The sequence below is a fragment of the Triturus cristatus genome, chromosome 4_1 (genome assembly GCF_964204655.1).
Source record: "Triturus cristatus chromosome 4_1, aTriCri1.1, whole genome shotgun sequence".
Taxonomy (NCBI): Eukaryota; Metazoa; Chordata; class Amphibia; order Caudata; family Salamandridae; genus Triturus; species Triturus cristatus.
This window is the reverse complement of record NC_140585.1, coordinates 978,224,198-978,243,255: the sequence shown is the minus strand read 5'-3', so window position 1 is coordinate 978,243,255 and position 19,058 is coordinate 978,224,198. Positions and strand designations below refer to the sequence as shown.

The 19,058-nt window shown below is 45.5% G+C and overlaps 1 protein-coding gene across 1 annotated transcript in view; it reads right to left on the bottom strand.

Moving 5' to 3' along the window:
• LOC146855930 (lysozyme C, kidney isozyme-like) overlaps positions 1-19,058 on the bottom strand; it is a 236,292-nt gene that overhangs the window by 141,560 nt on the left and 75,674 nt on the right. The window contains exon 3 of the mRNA XM_085653882.1: positions 7,536-7,611. Within this exon, the coding sequence (XP_085510008.1) occupies positions 7,536-7,611 (76 nt within the window). The remainder of the gene's footprint in view (positions 1-7,535; positions 7,612-19,058) is intronic.

The window sequence follows — 19,058 nt, the reverse complement described above, 5'->3', positions numbered from 1 at the left end:
CCGGGTTTGAGTACAAGGTGCAAATACAGGCCTTAAACCCCGCCCGAACCCTGTGTGTTGCAGCGTTGTCAGAAGGAATTCCCAGCTCAGGGTATCGAAGGTTTTCTAGATTTCAAGAAACACTGCAGCCCTGTCATATGCCTCCGGGGGTGTGTTGTGTATATTTCATAAGAGCACATGTATATTGAGGAACGTACTACGTCCTGGTAAAAATCAAAATTAATCGTTGTGGACTAAAGAACGTATAGATGGGACAGCTTGTTTGCGAACACCTTTCCGAGGATCTTGCAGTCTAGGTTCAGGTGGGACTGCTGAAGGAAGAAGAGGAGGACACCAACTGACTTGGCCCCAGCCCAACCAGTCTGTCCTGACCTCGATCTGCTCCAGCAGAATCCCAGTGTGTACTCCAGCCAGCAGCCATTCAGAACCCAGAGGACCTGCCCTGCTTTCCCTAACTAGACTTTGTCTCCCGTGAGCATCGGATTTGCTCACCAAACAGACTTTGGCCAAATCATCGAGTCTGCACCTGATGCCATGGCCCGAGTTCGAGTGGCCCAACATCAGGAGGATCTCTCCCCGGTGATCCTGACCTGGGATCAGGTGATCCCTGACCTACCTCGAGTCCCCAGCCGATGCATGCAGCCCCTTTCTGGAGGATCCCCCTGACCTGAGCCGGTAAAAAAGAAAACTACACCAAAAGACACCCCTGCACCTGACGCCCCACGGCCTCGGTGGCCCAACCAAGGATGTCCCGGCTTCCCACAACATCCCAACTAACCTCTCCAACCAGTGGTGTCCTCCAGAACATCTTTGTCCCAGAGCGTTTAGTGTTTGTTGCAACCGGAGAATCCCCATTGAAAACAACAGGGCACCTGATGCCAAATCAGCACCCTGCACCCGGCTGCCCCTGTGCTGCTGTGAATGCACATTGTGTGCTAATTCAGATCCCCTTTGCCCTGAGCTTATGTCCAGGAGCTTTGCTCTCACAACCTTGTGGCCTGCTCGTGAGCAGCCACCAACAGGAGGACCCCTATCCCCCATTGGATAACATTGGGCCTCAGCACCCTAGTGCTGCAGTGGGTGCTTTGAGAGTGCATTCTTGACCCTGGGGGAACCCTTGTTATAATCCCAGAAACCCAACTCCCAAAACCAAGTACTTCGTTGTAAACCGATAACTTAATTCCCTGAGAAAAATGTTCTATATGTGTGGAGTTGGGAAATTGTATGAAAACAAATGGAACTGTATATTTATCAAAACTGATTTACTCAACTTTTATCTAGGAAATGTCCCAGTGTGATATCTAGGCATATCACACTGAGTAGAAAAAGTAACTCCAAAAAGTAATCTAAAAAAGTAACTGCAAAGTATCTGAAAAGTAATTTACACTGAGTATGCCCAAGTGACTTACCTGTAACTAAATCAATTTCATTCAACTGCATTTCAACTGTATTCAACTGCATTATTCTGGCAAAGTATTACTACACGTACCTGTACCAGGCCTGGCTTGGTTCTAGAAATAAAATACAACTAAATAATATTTAGCAAAACAAATTGGTCAGAGTTCAGTCTTTGAGTGTGTGAAATCATTTCTTGCCTGAGTGTGTAGAATATAGGCTTAACACGACCCTCTGATAAAGCCTTCCTGCTCGCCCACAGAACCACAAATAGAGAGTAAGGTATTATCTACTTTTACCACTGCCTTCCACTGGACTCTGTGCACACTATACCTTACTTTGGTATAGTATATACAGAGCCAGCTTCCTACAGGCAGAGAATGTGGAACAATACTCAATGGGCAGCACGTCTGTGCTCGGAGTCTTACTCTAAGCTATTTGAGGTACATCCGTCCTCACCTCCTCTAAATGGGTTCCTTCAGCTCTGCTTGATGAAGTGGGGACATACAGGGTACTGAAAGTCCAGCCATTACACCATGTAATAAATCAGGGGTGGGGGCATCCACAGCACTGTACAGAGTGCGGAAGTAGTCGAGAAACATGCCGTTGATGACCTGCGAAGTAGCCAATGAGCCAGCATTCTGTCTGATAGCTCCAATTGGAGTGTGCTGCTGATTTTTCTTGACCAGCCACGCCAGTAATCTGACAGATCGGTCACCGTGTGTAGTTTAGTTAGTTGGTGCTTGTAATCATGTCTACCCAATCTTGTCTCTGTCTCCCTATATTGAGTGTGCAAGCACCAGAGATGCTCAATCCCTGTCTCCCTGGCAGCTACTGTATTCTCCAGTGGACGTAATTCTCTTTCTGTTGTCAATACTTCCTCCTGTAGTGCTCGTCTGACCCCCCAGGTGGCAACCATGCAATGTCCCAGTACCAGTACTGTATGTGCATCCCATTCCGTAGCTCTGAGTGGGGTGGAACCCTTGTTCTGGGTGAAATATTGAGCAATGCATGTGGAGAGGCCTTCTCTGAAAGGGTGGGGGGGTCTGATAGTGCCAAAGTTTGCAGGTGCCAAGTAGGGATTTGCACAAGTGGTCTTTGCCACTGCAAGATTACCTGCAGCAGATTGTGGTTTGAGAGTGTGTGGGCCAGGTACTCCATCCGGGTTACCAGTGGTCTCAATTGGACAGTGCAGAGAATCAAGTCAAGCCTGGTGTGGAGATAGTGAACCAGGAATAGAACAAATATTCACAGTCCAAGGGATAACCCAGCTGAAAGTCGCTGCACCATAAAATTACGGAAGTGCTGCATCGTCCGAGCAGCCACCGTGCCTCCCAGGGGGTTAGAGGAGCAGTCTGATCAATCAATGAATCAATCAGGGTTTGTAAAGCGTGTCTACTCACCCATGAGGGCCTTAAGGCCCAGAACAAATCCGGCACACAACTAAAATCTCAATCCCAAAGACCCAAGGCCGCAGGGTCACAGAAGAGTGCAGGTGTGAGCATATAAAAAAATCAGTTTGATTGGATTGGGGTGCACAAATCTTCACCAGGGTCAACTGCGCCCCATCTAGGTGTCCCTCCAGCACCTCGTGTATGCCCCAAGGATAAACGTTATCATGACTCACAACATATGGAATCCCACGTGCGATCCATATGAGCACCCTACGTACGAACGCCGATGTGGATGTAGCGTAGAACTGCCCCCTCCATTTAGTCTGCACCTTCTGGAGCTCTGTGGCTGTGAAGTGTGTTTCCTGTAGCAGAGGTATGTGGGTGTGCCAGCACTTAAGGTATGTGTGGATTCAGTAGCATTTTGCTGAGGTCGCAATGCCCTGCATGTTCCACTTCACCACATCATACTGTGGGGGTAAGAGTTTCAGTAGCATCCCCACAGTGTAACCCTGTGGTGTATACACCCGATATCGGGTAGTGTGTTTAAAAGAGTGTGTATTGCATTATTGCAATAGCTCACAAGCAGATAATGCAGTACTTCCCCCTCCTGATTACCCCCATTGTATGTTATATGTGCACAGTGGTTTGCCATAGACAAAGTTAATATAACAAACAGAACACCACAACCATATATCCAACAGGTCAGTTGGCATCCAAGTCCCTGGTCAATCGCCTCTCAACAGAAACCATAATGCAAACAAGGTGTAAAACAAGCAAAACATGTCCACTTTGGAGTCCCTTTGTGGAGCGTAGTAGTGCTAACGTCCGCCAGTCCCGTAGATTGGGCCCAGTACGGAGGAAGCAGCCTCCAGCCGGTTTTACAGCTTACCTTTAGTGAGAGCAGGCACAGCAACCACAAAGAGGCATCAATACCTGTGTTATAAGTTGTCTGCAGACCGTGTGGTTACTTGCAGGCCCCGGAATATTTCAGCCGACGAGGAGACAGAACCTCTGAGTCCGATCCGACACCAATGGGCACTCAATGCATAGGTGAGCAAAGGAGTTTGTGGTGTGTTGTGAGGCTTCCGACACAGCCCATGCATGTTCTGCCGCCTTCTGATCCCGGGATGGCTTCATCCTGGCGGTTTACGTTTGTGGCACCGAAACCTAGGCATCAACCGAACCATTCCCCAGCATTCAGCTCCACCAATGAGTCCTGTACCCCCCCCCCCCTTTAACATGCAGCCAAGTCCACGCATTCTCCAAGGAGGGTAAGATGTGGGTCGACTTCCCATCAATCACTCTAAGTTTGCAGGAAAGATGAACAAGTTTTTAAGGTGCAATTCCCGGAGGCGTTGTTTGACTTTGGAGTAGGAGCTACAAAGCTGCTGCACTTCCAATGTAAAGTCAGGGTATGCCGGTATTAAAGCGTTGTCGTAGTGCCAGGGACACTTAGCACAGAACTGATGTAGCAACAAGCCGCGGTTCCAGTAGTTAAGAAGTCAAGCTATGAAGGTACGTGGTAGGACACCAGCAGGGTGGGGGTGTTCTACCCGGTATCTGATGTGCCCTCTCTATGAAAAAGAATTTTGGCATCTTGTCTGCCAGCACTGTTGGCATCAGTCAGGTTTCAAGGAATAGCTGTGCACTAGGGCCCTCGAAACGTTCAGGGTATCCCAGGAATCGGATGTTGTTGCATCTAGAGCGTCCCTCAGCGTCTTCTGCTCTGCGGTGTAAACTGACCACCTCCTACCCCATGGTCTTCAACCATGCCTGCAGGTTCTGTACCGTAGATCTCATCATGGTGAGGGGGAACTCTGTTTAAGCTACACAGTCAGCCTGTTTGCGGTGGTCAGATCTCAATAGATTCACATCCAGTGAAATGGTGTCAACCCTGGCCTCCAGAGAGGTTTTAGTGTCTAAAATGGCTTGGAACACCTTATCAAATTGGGTGGAGTGGGTGCCAAGAGTTGCTTACGGTGGTACAGAGTCTCCAAGGTCTGGTCCACAGTAGCAGAGGGCATTGTAAGCTCATCAGTGCTGTGTGGCAATGGGGACCTTAAGCCTCACCATCACAATGGCCATATCAAGTGGCCCCAGATGCGACAGGAAGAGGGTAGTTGGAACAGGCAGCCACCAGGCACCCCCAAGACAGACGGTCACAAGCGCGTCAGGTGAGAGCAGGCAAGAATGGACGTGAGCGAACCAGAGAATATGCCATGGATATTAACAGATGCAGTCAAAGCCAAGAAGTTCCCCTTCCACGCAAGGACTCCAGAGTCCCCAGGTATGGATGACAGTGTACAGAGCTCGGGGCACAATACCAAGCACCAAGAACCATAAACCGGGTGTCAGTGGGGGTGGAGTTTGAGGCATCATGAGCAGCGTAAGCACTTGCGCTGTGAGTTTGGCGCATAATCCAGGGTTCTATAATGCAACTCACTATATGGCCCCCCCCACTGTCAGGAGTCAGGAAATCAGAGGTCCATGGTCCAGTGGTGCCTCCCTAGGAAGTAAGGGATTGGTGCTAGGCAATAGCAGAAAGCTGTGGTCAATATGCAGGCTGTAGCCTAATCATGGCAAGTCGGGGAGAAAGCCGCATCAATGAGCATCTTTCACAGTGCCCCTGTGTAAACATCCTGTATTATATGCTCCTGGGGGGCCCGGACATGATAAGCAAGACTCACTGTGTCCACCAGAAGAATAGGCTGCTGAAGGGTCTACACAGTAATACGTGCAGGGCCACCCTATAACCGCACCAGTCCCAGGGAAGCCCAGGCAGCAATGCAGTAGACGTGCCCTTCGCAGTTCAGGACAACATGGGAATCTCCCAGGGTTGGAGCCCAGGAAGCCAGGTGCACCGCAGGGTAAAAACAGGACTCGCTGGTGGATAGGCTGTGACACACTGAAGCAAAGGGCAGAGAGGCGGCAGGTACCAGCAGCCCCCACACCTCCAGGTCACCAGTAGCACGGCTCAGTGGGGCATGCGACTCGGCTCACCCCTCACAGAGGTGCCAGTCAGCAGTCCATCACTTGGCGGGCCCAGTGGGCACCTCAGGGTCAATCCTGCCAAGCAGGGGCACTCCACGCGCTCAGCCTTAGATGTCAATCTCCTAGGACCACCGGGATGGTACGTCTGAGCCCCCGCCCCCTGCAGTGGCAGGGCCAAGACAAGCTGTCGTGGTTGTAGGATGCCCGGTAGTCGAGGTGCCCACTCTCAGCACCTACTCAGGGCGGGCCACTATAGACCAGGTAGGCATCCGCTGGGGGTGGGGGATTGACTCACTGCAAGGAGCCCTTGCCGCAAAGTTCAGGAGTGTGCCCCCCAGCACGTCGTCGCCGATAGTCTGAGGTGCCTGCCAGGCCCAGCCACTGCAAAGCGAGGCGTCACAGGTCCCGGGCCACTTAAAGTTGCCACACTACCATTCGTATAGGAAGCAGACAATCCTTCAGGGGAGGCACGGAGACAGGGAGAAAGGAGAGGTGCTCCTCTCAATCCCCAGCAGTAACGGGGCACTCAGTGTGGTCTCAGCGTGGGTCCAGTGGTGCGTCTCAGAAAGGCCTTGTGGTAGACCCTGCTGCTTGTCTTCACAGCGGGCCCAGCAACCAGTCAGGACATGATGGCACTCATTCGCCAGATACAAAATCTGTGGCCCCAGATGGCGAGGATAGGCATTTAACATTTTTCTTGATTTTTCTGAATTGGTGAATGAGTTTTATTATGTTACGTTCTTGACTTTTAGTTTGTACTGATTGAATGTAACACATACTTCTCTTAGGAATTGCCTGCTGCTTGTGCCACTGCTACCGGGGGTTGAGTTAATATGGTCTTTGAACTGTGTTGTGACCTAACCAGATTATGTTTATTAAGTCGACATGGGTACCCCTCCTCCCAAATTAATGACCCATTTTCTGACAGCTATTAAGCTTAAAGCTGGGCAAAAAGAAGCTGAAAGCCAGGAAACACTATACAGCAATATAAATATGATCAATCCAGTCACATTCTGTCCAGGAAGCAACTCTATTTGTGATTGACAATCAGCACATGATTCGGAAAGTTCAGGATAGGAGGTTGTTAGTAGAAGGAGTTAAGGTGTTACTTTGTCAGCAAGTGGACCCGGCTTATGTCAATTCTGCACAGCAGGGGCCTGACCCATGAGCATTTCTTTTTGTTGTTTATGAGGATGAAGGAGGCATTGCTATTAAGTTTTATGAATCACTAAGCAATTCAAAGTTTAGCACTGCATCCACTGACTCATGGAAGCGTTCTGGTTTTAACATACCCATTTGTCAAGCCTATTTGTGGCACCTCCAGCTAGTCTGTGCTTTTTGATAAAAAGCTAGGGCTGGCAGAAGATGTTATACTTGACGTGGGTACACCTTGCAGCTATGAATTAATGCAGGTTTACATACTATGCCTCCGACGTGTGTGTTAACCAGTATCAAGTAGCCTGCTGGAGTGGCAAGCCCTCCAGGGTTCACCCACACACTGCCTGGAGATTTCTATGTGAACGGTAGAGGAGGAAGATGAGAATAGGCTAACAAAATGAAGCTACTGGGTCTAGATGTTACTTATGCGTTTTTGAACTAGCACACAATTCTATTTGTTTAAAAAAACATACCTTCTGAAAGAGATGGACTCCAATTCAAATCGATGAATTTGTGTTATTTTCAAATTCTGCATGCTATTAATGTCTTTACAAAATAAGGAGCTTAAGAATGCATTGCTTTCCACCTTATACATACCATGCACTCATGCCTTGAGATGACACAACGGTCTTGGCACATTGCACAGTTTGAGTGATGTCATCTTGGAGAAATTCTACAAGTAAATCAAAATGAAAATTCACGTCAATACCTTCATTCAGTGTAATTGATCTTTGTTTTACTGACCAATAATAATTGTGAAGTATCAGTAATAACACATTTGTACCTTGAAGTGAGGCTTTGCAGACACTATTTATGCTCAGATTTACCACCAGACTTCATATTATAGGGGCGCTGAGTTCCCCCCCCCCAATAGCCTTTCAATGTCCAAAACATTGTATTTTGGGACCTGTAGTCTTGAGTTAGTTCAATTGAACCCATTCCCCTATGACAGTCTTGAGTAAAAATTTGTAAATGGGGAGTCCAGGACATAAAATGTGTGACCTCATGACAAGAAATTATACAGCAACTCGACTCACGGCTCGCACATTGGGAAAGATTTATACGCTTGGAGCACAGTTACTTTCTTGGCCAGTCTTAATCTCACAGTTAGAAATATTTTTTTTCTGTTACATAATAACAGTGGCGGCTCCTCTGCTAAGGCGGAGGAGCATCACCCCACAAGAAAAATAAAATGAGAACAACAGGTTATTATAATTTTATTTTCCCTAACGGATCTCCAGAAGCAGGGTTGGGCAGTGCTGGGCTGGGCTGCCCAAAGAGTAGGGGAGGAGTGGTAGGCCCTCCCCAAGTGCTCAGAAAGGTTGGGACGCCCATCTTGGGACGCCCAAAGAGTCATGCGCACTGTGCATGTTACCCACCAGGCTGTAATGCACAGCCTGGTGAGGAACATGCCCAGGCTCCCATTCCCCATCTGAGCACCGAGCCACGGCACTCAGACCAATCACGACACCGCATAGCAGCATCTTGATTGACTAGCCTGAGACAGCCGGCCAAACCGGCATACACACTTAGTGCCCAGCATTCCTCCTCCCTGTTGCTGACTCCCAGTCAGTATGGCTCTATCCCCAAGACTCGGCTCAGTGAACGTGAAGAAAAGATAAAAAATGTGTTTCATTCTCATTTATTTTTACTGTGTGCACTGCTGAAAGAGCAGTGGGGCGACGCTCCTCCACGCTTATGAAGGAGCTGTCGCTGAGCATGACAGAAGGGTATCAGGGTCTACAGAGACTGCAAAGAGAGGCGGTACCAATATGAGAAGGGGACATTAATCCACCAGCACATTTACGTTTTTGCCTTTATGTTTCCCCCTAGAGAAGCCTCTTTTCCTTCACCCCCATCAAATAGGGCAGAGCTTTCCAAACTTTTCAGGTTGGTGACACACTTTCTAGACATGCTTAATTTCGCGACACAGTAATGCAGTTTTTCTAGCAAACCAGAGGTTAAATCAACTGTAAATAAGAGATAAGGACAAATACATATGTCATAGAAAATGTAAATAACAAAATGTATGGGGATAAAACATATCTCGCGAAAACCTTTCATTGAAAAATTTATGATTTGTAAGATAAAACACATACATTGTCAACCTGCTGCTAGCTTTTGGGAATGCTCCAGTAAAGAGTTTACATGCCCATCTTAGAAGTTCTACTACTCTCCCTTAAAAGTGAACTAGCCTTGATGAGAAATTACTGTGGTGGCACATTAAAAGCACACCCACTCGTTGAAAAGTGCTGTACTCTGCTATTGAAAGGACAGAATCCCTGCCGTGATCTCTTGTGAATGTCTCACCAACATATAGTGCTCAATGCGGACGTACTGTCACTCTCACTTTGAAGTGATCCAGCCTTGCTGAGAAGTGATTGTGCGGGCACTTTAAAATTAAAATATCCTGCCCAGCGGCGTCACTAGTGACGCCACTGCCTGTGTCTCGCTAGCTGCCCTCTGTACCTGCCCCCGTAATGAGCAGCTCCTGTAACTCTGCCCCTGTATATTGCCCGTATGAGTACGCTTCATCTGCACCTGCCTTCATTACCCCTGTGCACCTACCCCTATAGCGGTCCCTGCATTGCAGTTCACTATCTGCCCCCTGTACCTCCCACCGGAAGGAGCAGTCCTGTCTCTACCCCAGTATCCCACCGGTGCCCCGGTGGCCCCGCCCGCAGGGTGGCGCTGATCCAGCAGCAGCAGCCCTGACCGCCCGTCCTCTCTCGGGCAGGTGCCGCTCTGTCTGCTGGGACCTTCCCCCGGGGCAGGGCTGGGGCTCCCAGCCCAGCCCTGCCCCGGGGGAGGGTCCCAGCAAGGCCCTGCGGGAGGGTCGCAGGGCCCCTCAGCCCCGGTGTCCAGCGTGAGGGCAGCAGTGGCCAGACCAGTGATTAGCACTTGTTGACCTGTGTGCCTCGGCCTGTATCAGTCAATAACTTCCGAATTACTTTATATTCACAGAGGGCTCAAAAGATTCGCCGGGGAGCCGCTCATGTTTAATTTGTTTCTATGGGTGTCTCATTCTGTCCTTCGTTGTGTCTTCAGATGCCTCGCTCTGCGTCATTCTCTGTTTCTAAGGATGTCTCTTGCGCTGTGTCACCCCATCTTTCAGGTTATCTCTCTGTGCCTGGATCACTGTTGTCTCGTCCTGTGCAACTTAGGGGCTCGAATCTATCACTGTTAAAGCTCCGTGTCAAGCTGTCATGTCAGCTGCCGCTCCTCACCCTCAGCGCATCTGCTCCCGCGTCTCCCTCTCTCTCTCGTTAGCTTTTCGTCATACTCGGAGTTTACTCCTATAAAACCTCATCAAGTCCTAGCCTTCTTTTAACTTTTCGGTATAAACTCCAGCTACGCACTCCTCTGTGCCCCGTACCTCCACATTTTCCCTGTGCCACATACCTCCGCACTCACCCGTACCTACGCACCCTCTGTGATGGTGTCACCCAGTGCGGTCCGCAGCCCCCGCAACCCCCAGTGATGCCACTGATCCTGCCAGCTTCGAATGTGCTGCCTGCGCCATTAAAAGTATGTAGTCCTATTAGGAAGTTCTGTCACAGTCCCATTAAAAGTAAAGCAGCCTTTGCTGACACCTGGGTCTTTGGAGTGGACAATTAATGACAAACAAGTGGGCTCGGATCTTACGCAGTGCGGTGTGGCATCATTTTGGAATTACACATTCATGCCCGATAGAGCCTGCGTCCCTGTTTCCTTGTGAATGGTGTCTCATAGAGCTGTCCCTAGTTCTTTCAAACGCTTGGCAAGTGACAGGGTTTGTGTGCCTGGTGTTTCACCCTGGTTGAGTGTCAATCCTAACCGTGCAGGGTGCCTGATGGTGGGCTTGCACAGTCCTAGCTCATGAGACGTGCCCAGTGTCTGACGGTGGTATGTCCTGCTTGATGTCTAACAGAGGCTGTATCTTGAAGTCTTCTGCTGGTGTCTGACAGTCTCCATGTCTCGCGTTTTCTTGTGTCCTTGCATAACTGAGTCCCGTGCTCTGGTGCTCGGTGTCTGACAGTGATCTTGCCCCTGGGTTCTTGCACCCGCTGTCTGTCAGGTGATGTGCCTACGCTGTCTCATGCCAGTGTCTGCCAGCTGCTGAGCTCTGCACGCTCTCATGCCTAGTGTCTGACAGTGTCTATGCCCCGTGCTCTCTCATCCCTGGTGTATAGCTGTGGCAGAGCCCTGCGCTCTCTTGTGCCCGTTGTCTGCCACTGGCTGACCATCGAGCTCTCTTGTGCTTGTGTGTAACCCACACCATCTCATGCCTACTTGCCATGGTTCACGTGCTCTCGGAGCTAGAGTCCCATGGGGTTGTACCCCCCCCCTTCCCATCATGCCTGTTGTCTAACAGTGGCAGAGTCTCGGGCTCTTGCCTGCCCGGAGTTTGACAGATGTCATTTCAGGTGTCTGGCAGTAGCCGAGCCCTGCACACTTTTCTGTCTGGAGTGTGACAGAGGTTGTGTCTGGTGTCTGGCAGTAGCTGAGCCCCGCATGCTCTCTCGTGTCTGGAGTCTGACAAAGGTTGTATCTGGTCTGGTGTCTGGCAGTAGCTGAACTTTGCACACTCTCGTGCCCAAAGTCTGAAAGCGGCTATATCTGACCTTCTCTTGTGCCAGTGTATGACATTGGCTGACTGTGCCCTCACAAGCCTAATAGAAGTGCCTTTCACACTTTTGTGCCCGGAGTCTGAAGGGTTTGGGTTTCCGCTCTCTCATACCCATCGCTGACCTTGTCCATACCCCTACTCTACCCTGGTGCACAGGTGCCGCATGGGTGCCCTCTGACTACCAGAGGAGGAAATGTCCAACGCAGCAAACATTGCAGAACCCTTTGTCAGTCACCAGGACCCTTCCCCACCCCCCCTGCACACTCCCCTCAGCAGGAAACGACAAGTGGAAAGCAGGCCATTTAATTCCCCCACCCCGGAGAGCGCAGCCCCGGCTTCCTGACTCGTCAGAGGAGCTGCAGCTTAGTTGTACTGCATTACTGACATGCGCAGTACAGTCCTGCAAAATCAATTAATAGATCGTGTCTATTCATTGTCATGCGACACACCCACACATGGCAGGCGACACAGTACTGTGTCGCGACACAGAGTTTGGAAAGCTCTGAAATAGGGGAATGTTATTTCCTTGTTACGATACTGAAAATGCTGTACTCACTACTGCACTTAGGAGTACTTTTTTAAGCGTTTCCATGGTTGGAAACTACTAGCCAGAAACACCTGAAAAACAACAACTCGTAAGATTGTGGGCGCTCACCTACTATTGCAGTAACGATGTCTCACGAAGGCCTACAAATTTACACCAATCCTAAAGTTGTGACTGCAGTAGTTCTGCCAAAAGTACTGTATTTACAGAAGCCCATTGTAGGGATACAATTCCACCAACCCCTGTTAATAGAATCAGGATTATGAATTTAGCTTTGTAAAATTGATTTTTTTCCTCACCTAAAATTAACTTGCTTATGCAAAGTGTTTTAACTCATAATTTGTAATATACTTGCCAAAACGGAGATTGAGAAAGTCCTCAAAAATTGACAGGCCTGCTCTTGCAAATCTTATGCTTTTTTTATTTGTTTTTTTGTGTTGAAATTTTTTATTAGCATTTCAGAATCATTAAACAAAAACAAGAAAACTCAAATACAAGTAATAAGGGTAAGGATCATATGATAAAAATTAAAAAGTAAATCCATATATAGAACAATATTTAATATTATGCTATCTAGGACAATAAATATATATAACAATATATAAAGGAAAGAGTGAAATATCATATACAATCAAGTTTTAAAAACTAAATGATAACAAACACAAACATGTTAAGAAAGTAAAAAAGGATTCCATATCTGTGAAAATAACTCTAGTTGATCTTGAATATTATATATAATCCTTTCATGCGAAGCATTTTGAATCATAGCAGATAACCAGGACTCTTGAGATGGTGGAGTGGAAGATTTCCATTGTCTTAATATACAGATTTTAGCAGTTGCAAGCGCGGTATGTAGGAAACGAGATTGTGGTTTAGAAAGAGTGGGAACATTTCTGAAATCATGTAATATAATATTAGCTGTGGAAAGGGGTAAATGCAGTGAGATAGACTTATGTAAGGTCTGACCTATGTAAGACCAATAATGTTTAACCAATGGACACGTGCAAAGAATATGAACAATATCACATCCAGAAGCATTACATCTCCAACAATTGGAATGCGGTAACAAGCCTGCCTAATATAATCTAACCGGAGACCAATGCCAGTCATGTAGAATTTTAAGTAAGCAAAACTTTAAACGAGCTTCTCGAGCTCCCTTATCCAAACCATCTAGTATACTCATCCATTCCATATCTGAAAAAGAAGTCTGTAAACGTGTTTGCCATTTATGTCGGAGATCACAGGATAATGGGTGTGAAAATAATTGAGATGTAATTGTTTTGTAGAGACCTGAAATGACACGTTTCTGTGTGCCCCAAATTTGTAAATAAAACACTATTGGTGATATAGATTATGACCAAGATGTGAAACCAAGAGCTTTGAGAAGAGATTTTCTAAGTTGATCGTATTTGGCATGCTGCAGCGGGGGTTAGTTGGATTCATCCATTAACTGTGATAGAGGTTTAAGATCCCCGTCATGGAGGATTTGGTCTAGTGTGAGAATGCCTGCCGATTTCCATTGAGGCCATAGAAAGCCTCTACCTTTAATGCATATTCTGGAGTTGTTCCATATAGGAGCCTTTACATGTAATCGAGAATTAATGCCCAAGATACGATGCGCTCTTTGCCATAACTTACGCATTGCAGACAATAGGGGGTTACATGGATGTTTTCGGCTTGAACCAGATCCATATAAAACTGCAAGACCATTTGTTGCAGAGAGAAGATGACGCTCAACATGGACCCAATGTGGTGTATTTAAATTATCTTGGAGCATGTATGAGAGCTGAGATAAATGCAAGGCAATGGTATACTGTTTAATGGAGGGAAGACTGAGACCACATAGGAATGATGAGCATTTAATTGTATAGCCAGACGAGGTTTAATAGATCCCCATATGAAAGATTTAATTTTGGAATCGATAAGGTGCAATGTGGATAAGGGAACATGAAGAGGAAGCATATCAAGAATATAAAGAAAGCGCGGTAACATAACCATCTTCACCGTTTGAACTCTACCCCATAAAGACAGACCCAGCGCTTTTCATTTCTCAAAATCTCATTGCATCTGCATGATTAAAGGCCCTACATTATCTGATACCATGGCGTCCAATCCCTTATTTACCAAGATACCTAAATATTTTAACCAAGAAGGTTGCCAATGAAATGGATATCCCTGTATCACATCCCTTGAGGTGCCATCTGAAATGAGAAGTGCTTCACTCTTATCCCAATTTATTTTATACCCAGAAAAAGAAGAAAATTCCTGTATAATTTGAAGTAATGTTGGTAAAGATCTGTTTAAATCAGTAATAGTGAGCAGTATATCATCCGCATATAGAAAAAGTTTAGATTCACCCACTGGTAAGGAAATACCAACCACATTGGAAGATTGCCGAATAGCGGCGGCTAAAGGTTCAATGGCTAATAAAAATAAAAGCGGTGAGAGGGGGCATCCCTGGCGGGTGCCTCGCTGTATAGTAAAAGTATCGGAAGTAAATCCTCCACAATTGACCAATGCAGTGGGTTGTTCATATAACAATTTAATCTTATAAATTGTTCTCCCAAACCAAATTTTTCTAAGATTAGGAATAAATAATCCCACTCCACACTATCAAATGCCTTTTCGGCGTCTAATGATAATGCCAAAGCATCATCCTGTAAAGATTTAGCAGTATACAGAGTGTGAGCTAGGGAGCGTAAATGATTTCTGGAAGATCGACCAGGTACAAAACCCACTTGAGTATTATAAATGAGAGAGGGAATAACTCTGCGCAACGAGAAGCAAGAATACTAGCTAAAATTTTAATGTCACAGTTAAGAAGTGAAATGGGACGATAACTGCTACAAAGAAGTGGATCTTTTCCTGGTTTTGGTAAAACTGCTATTACTGCTTTATTAGATATATAACCTAAGGTGGAAGTACGTTCTGCTTCTTGAAATGCCGCATGCAAACAGTCTATAATTTTATCTCCGGACCAGCGATAAAATTCTGCTGGAAAACCATCCTCTCCTAGTGCTTTGTGATAAGGAAATTTAAGGATGGCGTGAGAAATCTCTTCTTTACTAATGTCTTCATCCAGTATGGATCTATCTTCATCAGAAAGAGATGGTAATTATAATCCATTTAAAAAAAGACAACATTTTACCCTGATCTATATGGGTGTCTGGAGTATATAAAGATTTATAGTATGTGGCAAATTCATTAGCAATATCCTGAGGACATGTTAACATGGAACCCTTAGAGGATTGTAAAACAGGGATAGCCATAGCAACCTCTCTTTGCTTCAATTGTGCTGCTAGAAGTCTACCCGCTTTTTCACCCTATTCATAATGCCTCCCTTTCATTTTTTGTAAGGCATATTCCGCCTTAGAGGTGAAAAGAGAATTTAATGCCATGCATGATTGTTCCAGTTATTTTCGATTTTAGTATATAAACGTGTGGAATTGGTAATGTCCTGTTCCAATTGATTTTGTTTAGCAATATTTTGTTTGTTGAACTGGGCTGCATCTCGCATAAGTCTACCACGAATATCAGCTTTAGCAGCAGCCCATATGACCCTGTGAGAATCCACTGAATTTTGATTAAATGTGAGATAATCATGAAGATGTTCTTGCAATTGTTTTTTACCAAGGGGTGTTTTATGACGTTGGATGTTCATTCTCCAGGGTTTACGACCTGGTTTGGGTGTCCCAGTCTGTAGACACAAGAGGACCGGAGAATGATCAGAGATGGATGTCTCCAAAATACAAGAATCTTGGATCGATTGGACCGTTCTCTGAGGGATTAAAAAGTAATCCAATCTCGAAAAGGTGCCATGGGATGGAGATGTGAATGTATATTCAACATCAGTTGGGTGTGATAAGCGCCAATGATCTATAAGGCTGTTGTCTGCAATGATATCATTCATAAGGGCTCTATCCGCTGCATTATTCTTATCAAGAGGTCCAGTTTTGTCCAAAACTGGATCTCTCACCAGGTTCCAATCGCCTCAGATGATGTATTGTGAGGAATCAATCTCCGACAGCAAACGATTCAAAGGTAGAAACAAATCTTTTTTAGCATCAGTAGGAGCATAAACTGAACCCACACATATATGAATGTTACCATTATTTTAAATTTTATTTAAATCAGCATTGATAATTTCATTCTTACATTCAAAGAACATTAGTCATTAAATAAACGATACACAAAAACAAAATAGAGCAATCAGACCCATAATGCGAACCCAAATTTCTTTTTTCTTCTACCTTTAAGTTTATACAAAGCAATTTCCAAATTGTACAGAGATAGTAATTTAGCCTTCCAAATAGAAAAAGACGGTGAATTTGGACTAAGCCATTAGGAGGTGATACATAAGCGGAAGATAGCCATACATAAAAACAAAAACCCCTTCTCGGGAGTTGAACGCTTTCTAATATTTACCCCAAACTCATATCCAAATAGCACTAATTGAGGTGTAATGTCGACAGAGACTCCGAGACCTAAGTTCAAAAAATATTTTACCTCTTTCAACAAGGGGGCTAATACAGGACAGTCATAGAACATATGCACCAGATCAGCTGCCCTCAAGGTGCATCTAGGACAGACATCCCCCCGATTTGTTCCCCATTTAGCTATCTTCGCTGGGGAATAGTATAAATCAAAGATAGCCATATAACATTGGCTTTTGAAGCTGCCTGAAAAAAGAACAGCATCAGCTAAGCTCAATACCAGCTGTAAATCAACACCTACTATCCCCAGCCTTCTATCCCAGCGTTGCTCGAAATAAACAAGGTCGTCCTGTTGGGTTGCGATTCTAATTTTGGAAAGTTGAGAAATCTTACATCTCCCCTTTATAGATTCCAATATCAGGTTCTTTTCCAGACTAATCTGCCCTCTTAAATCAAGTTTATCTAATAAGTTTCGAATTTGGAGATGTTTAAAAAAATCCGAACGTTGCAGCCCAAACTTCTCTTGAAGTTCACAAAAAGACATCAATTGATTATTTAAGAAAAGGTCCCCAATAGTTCTAATCCCCTGAGTATTCCATCTCCGCATAGTTGAATCACAGAAAATTAAAGGGAGTTTCCCTATTATTCCTAGAGGCATATAACGGTTATATTCCATTAAAGTAAAGTGTTTACGAGCTTTGCACCAAACTGCAGCTGCAGCCCCAAAAATCTTAAAGCGAGTTCTTTTGTAGTAACTTGGCTCGAAAAACTTAGAAAATAAATGCCTGGCTTCAGGCCCCATAATGAGTTCATATATAGATGGAGAAACAGCTGGATCTATATACGACTGGGTACCAAAAAACAATATTCCCATATGCTGGAGCATCTCAGCCCAATAATAGTATTGAAATTGGGGGATATTCAGTCCCCCCCTCGCTCTTGGTAGATTACGTTTTTTAAAAGCTCTCCTTGTCCTCTTATACCCCCATATAAAACGAGAGCACATTCTTTCTATCCTTGTAAAGATTGAATTGGGTAGCAGGAGTGGAATCGTGCAAAATAAATAAAGAAATTTCGGAAAAACAACCATCTTAATAACATTGCACCTGCCGTATAAAGATAAATGCAAATAATTCAGGTTTTCTTGCATTTTATTAGACGAAATTAGAATTGGGTCAAAGTTTAAAATAACAATAGTTTGTACCTTCGAAGCAATTTTAATGCCCAAATAGACGGCCTCTGTGACTGTATTAACACCTGTTAAAACGTCAGTACCGGTAAAAAGAACTTGTGTCTTATGTAGATTCAATTTGTAGCTTGACACAGCACCAAATTCCGACGTCAAGATTTCAATACGTCTCATCATTTTAACCACATCCGCTGTAACGACAGCCACATCGTCTACATAGGCTAAAACTTTAACAGATTCTTGCATAGGTTTAACTGGTATAATCTCTGGATCTTGCTAAATTTTAATCAACAGAGGCTCAATATAAAGAGCAAAAAGAAGAGGGGAACAAGGACAACCCTGCCAAGTGCCCCTATATATCTTAAACTCCTCAGAATACTTCCCGGAAATACGAATTGTGGCGGCAGGACAAATATAGAGGGCTTGCATTGCTTAAATAATGGATAATGGGAAGCCTTTCCAATGGAGAACTGCCCATAAAAATTCCCAGGAGACCCTGTCGAATGCCTTCTCGGCATCCAACAGGGCCACCCCTATTGGAACTTCAGAAACCTGAGCCCAGTCCAAAAGGGATATTATTCGGCGGACATGATCGGTAGTACCTCTACCTGCTATGAACCCGTGCTGACACTGTGAGACTAAAGGTACAATAACCTTCCCTAGTCTTCTAGCAATAAGCTTAGAAAAGATCTTGCTATCTGAGTTGATTAAGGTAATTGGACGATAGGAAGCCGGCTCAAGCGCATCCTTCCCTTTCTTTTTGAAGACTATTATGGTTGTCCTAGACCATGAATCCGGTACTATACCATTAAATGCCTGCTGGAATAGAGAAAGTAACGGATCACGCAATTCAGGCTGAAAAAGAGTATAAAACTCCAAGGGGATCATATCTGGCCCCATTGCTTTGCCCTGGGGTAAAGATGCCATCGCCAGTTCGATTTACTCCCAAATTACAGAGGTAGACAGCATATCCTTCTGAGCCGAACCTAAACATGCAGAGGGGGTTTCCCCCAAATAATCCCCCGGGTCTGTAGTTTTTTCATTATCATATAACTTTTGGTAAAAAATTTTAAATACCTCTCCCGAACCCCAGCCTCCGATTCTTGTAGTGACCCATCTATATCATTAATTTTATCGATCTTAATTTGCATATGTTTTTGCCGTAGTCTATTGGCCAACACCTTCCCCACCTGTTCCCCATATTCAAAGCATTCCCGTCGGAAAGTCTGATATTTAGCGGCTGCTTCATCGGCGTATTGCTGAAAAATTAAAGACCTCTGTTTGGCTACATTATTTTGGGATACAGAGACATCCAACCTATCTTTAATCTTCTGGGCTAGCTCGC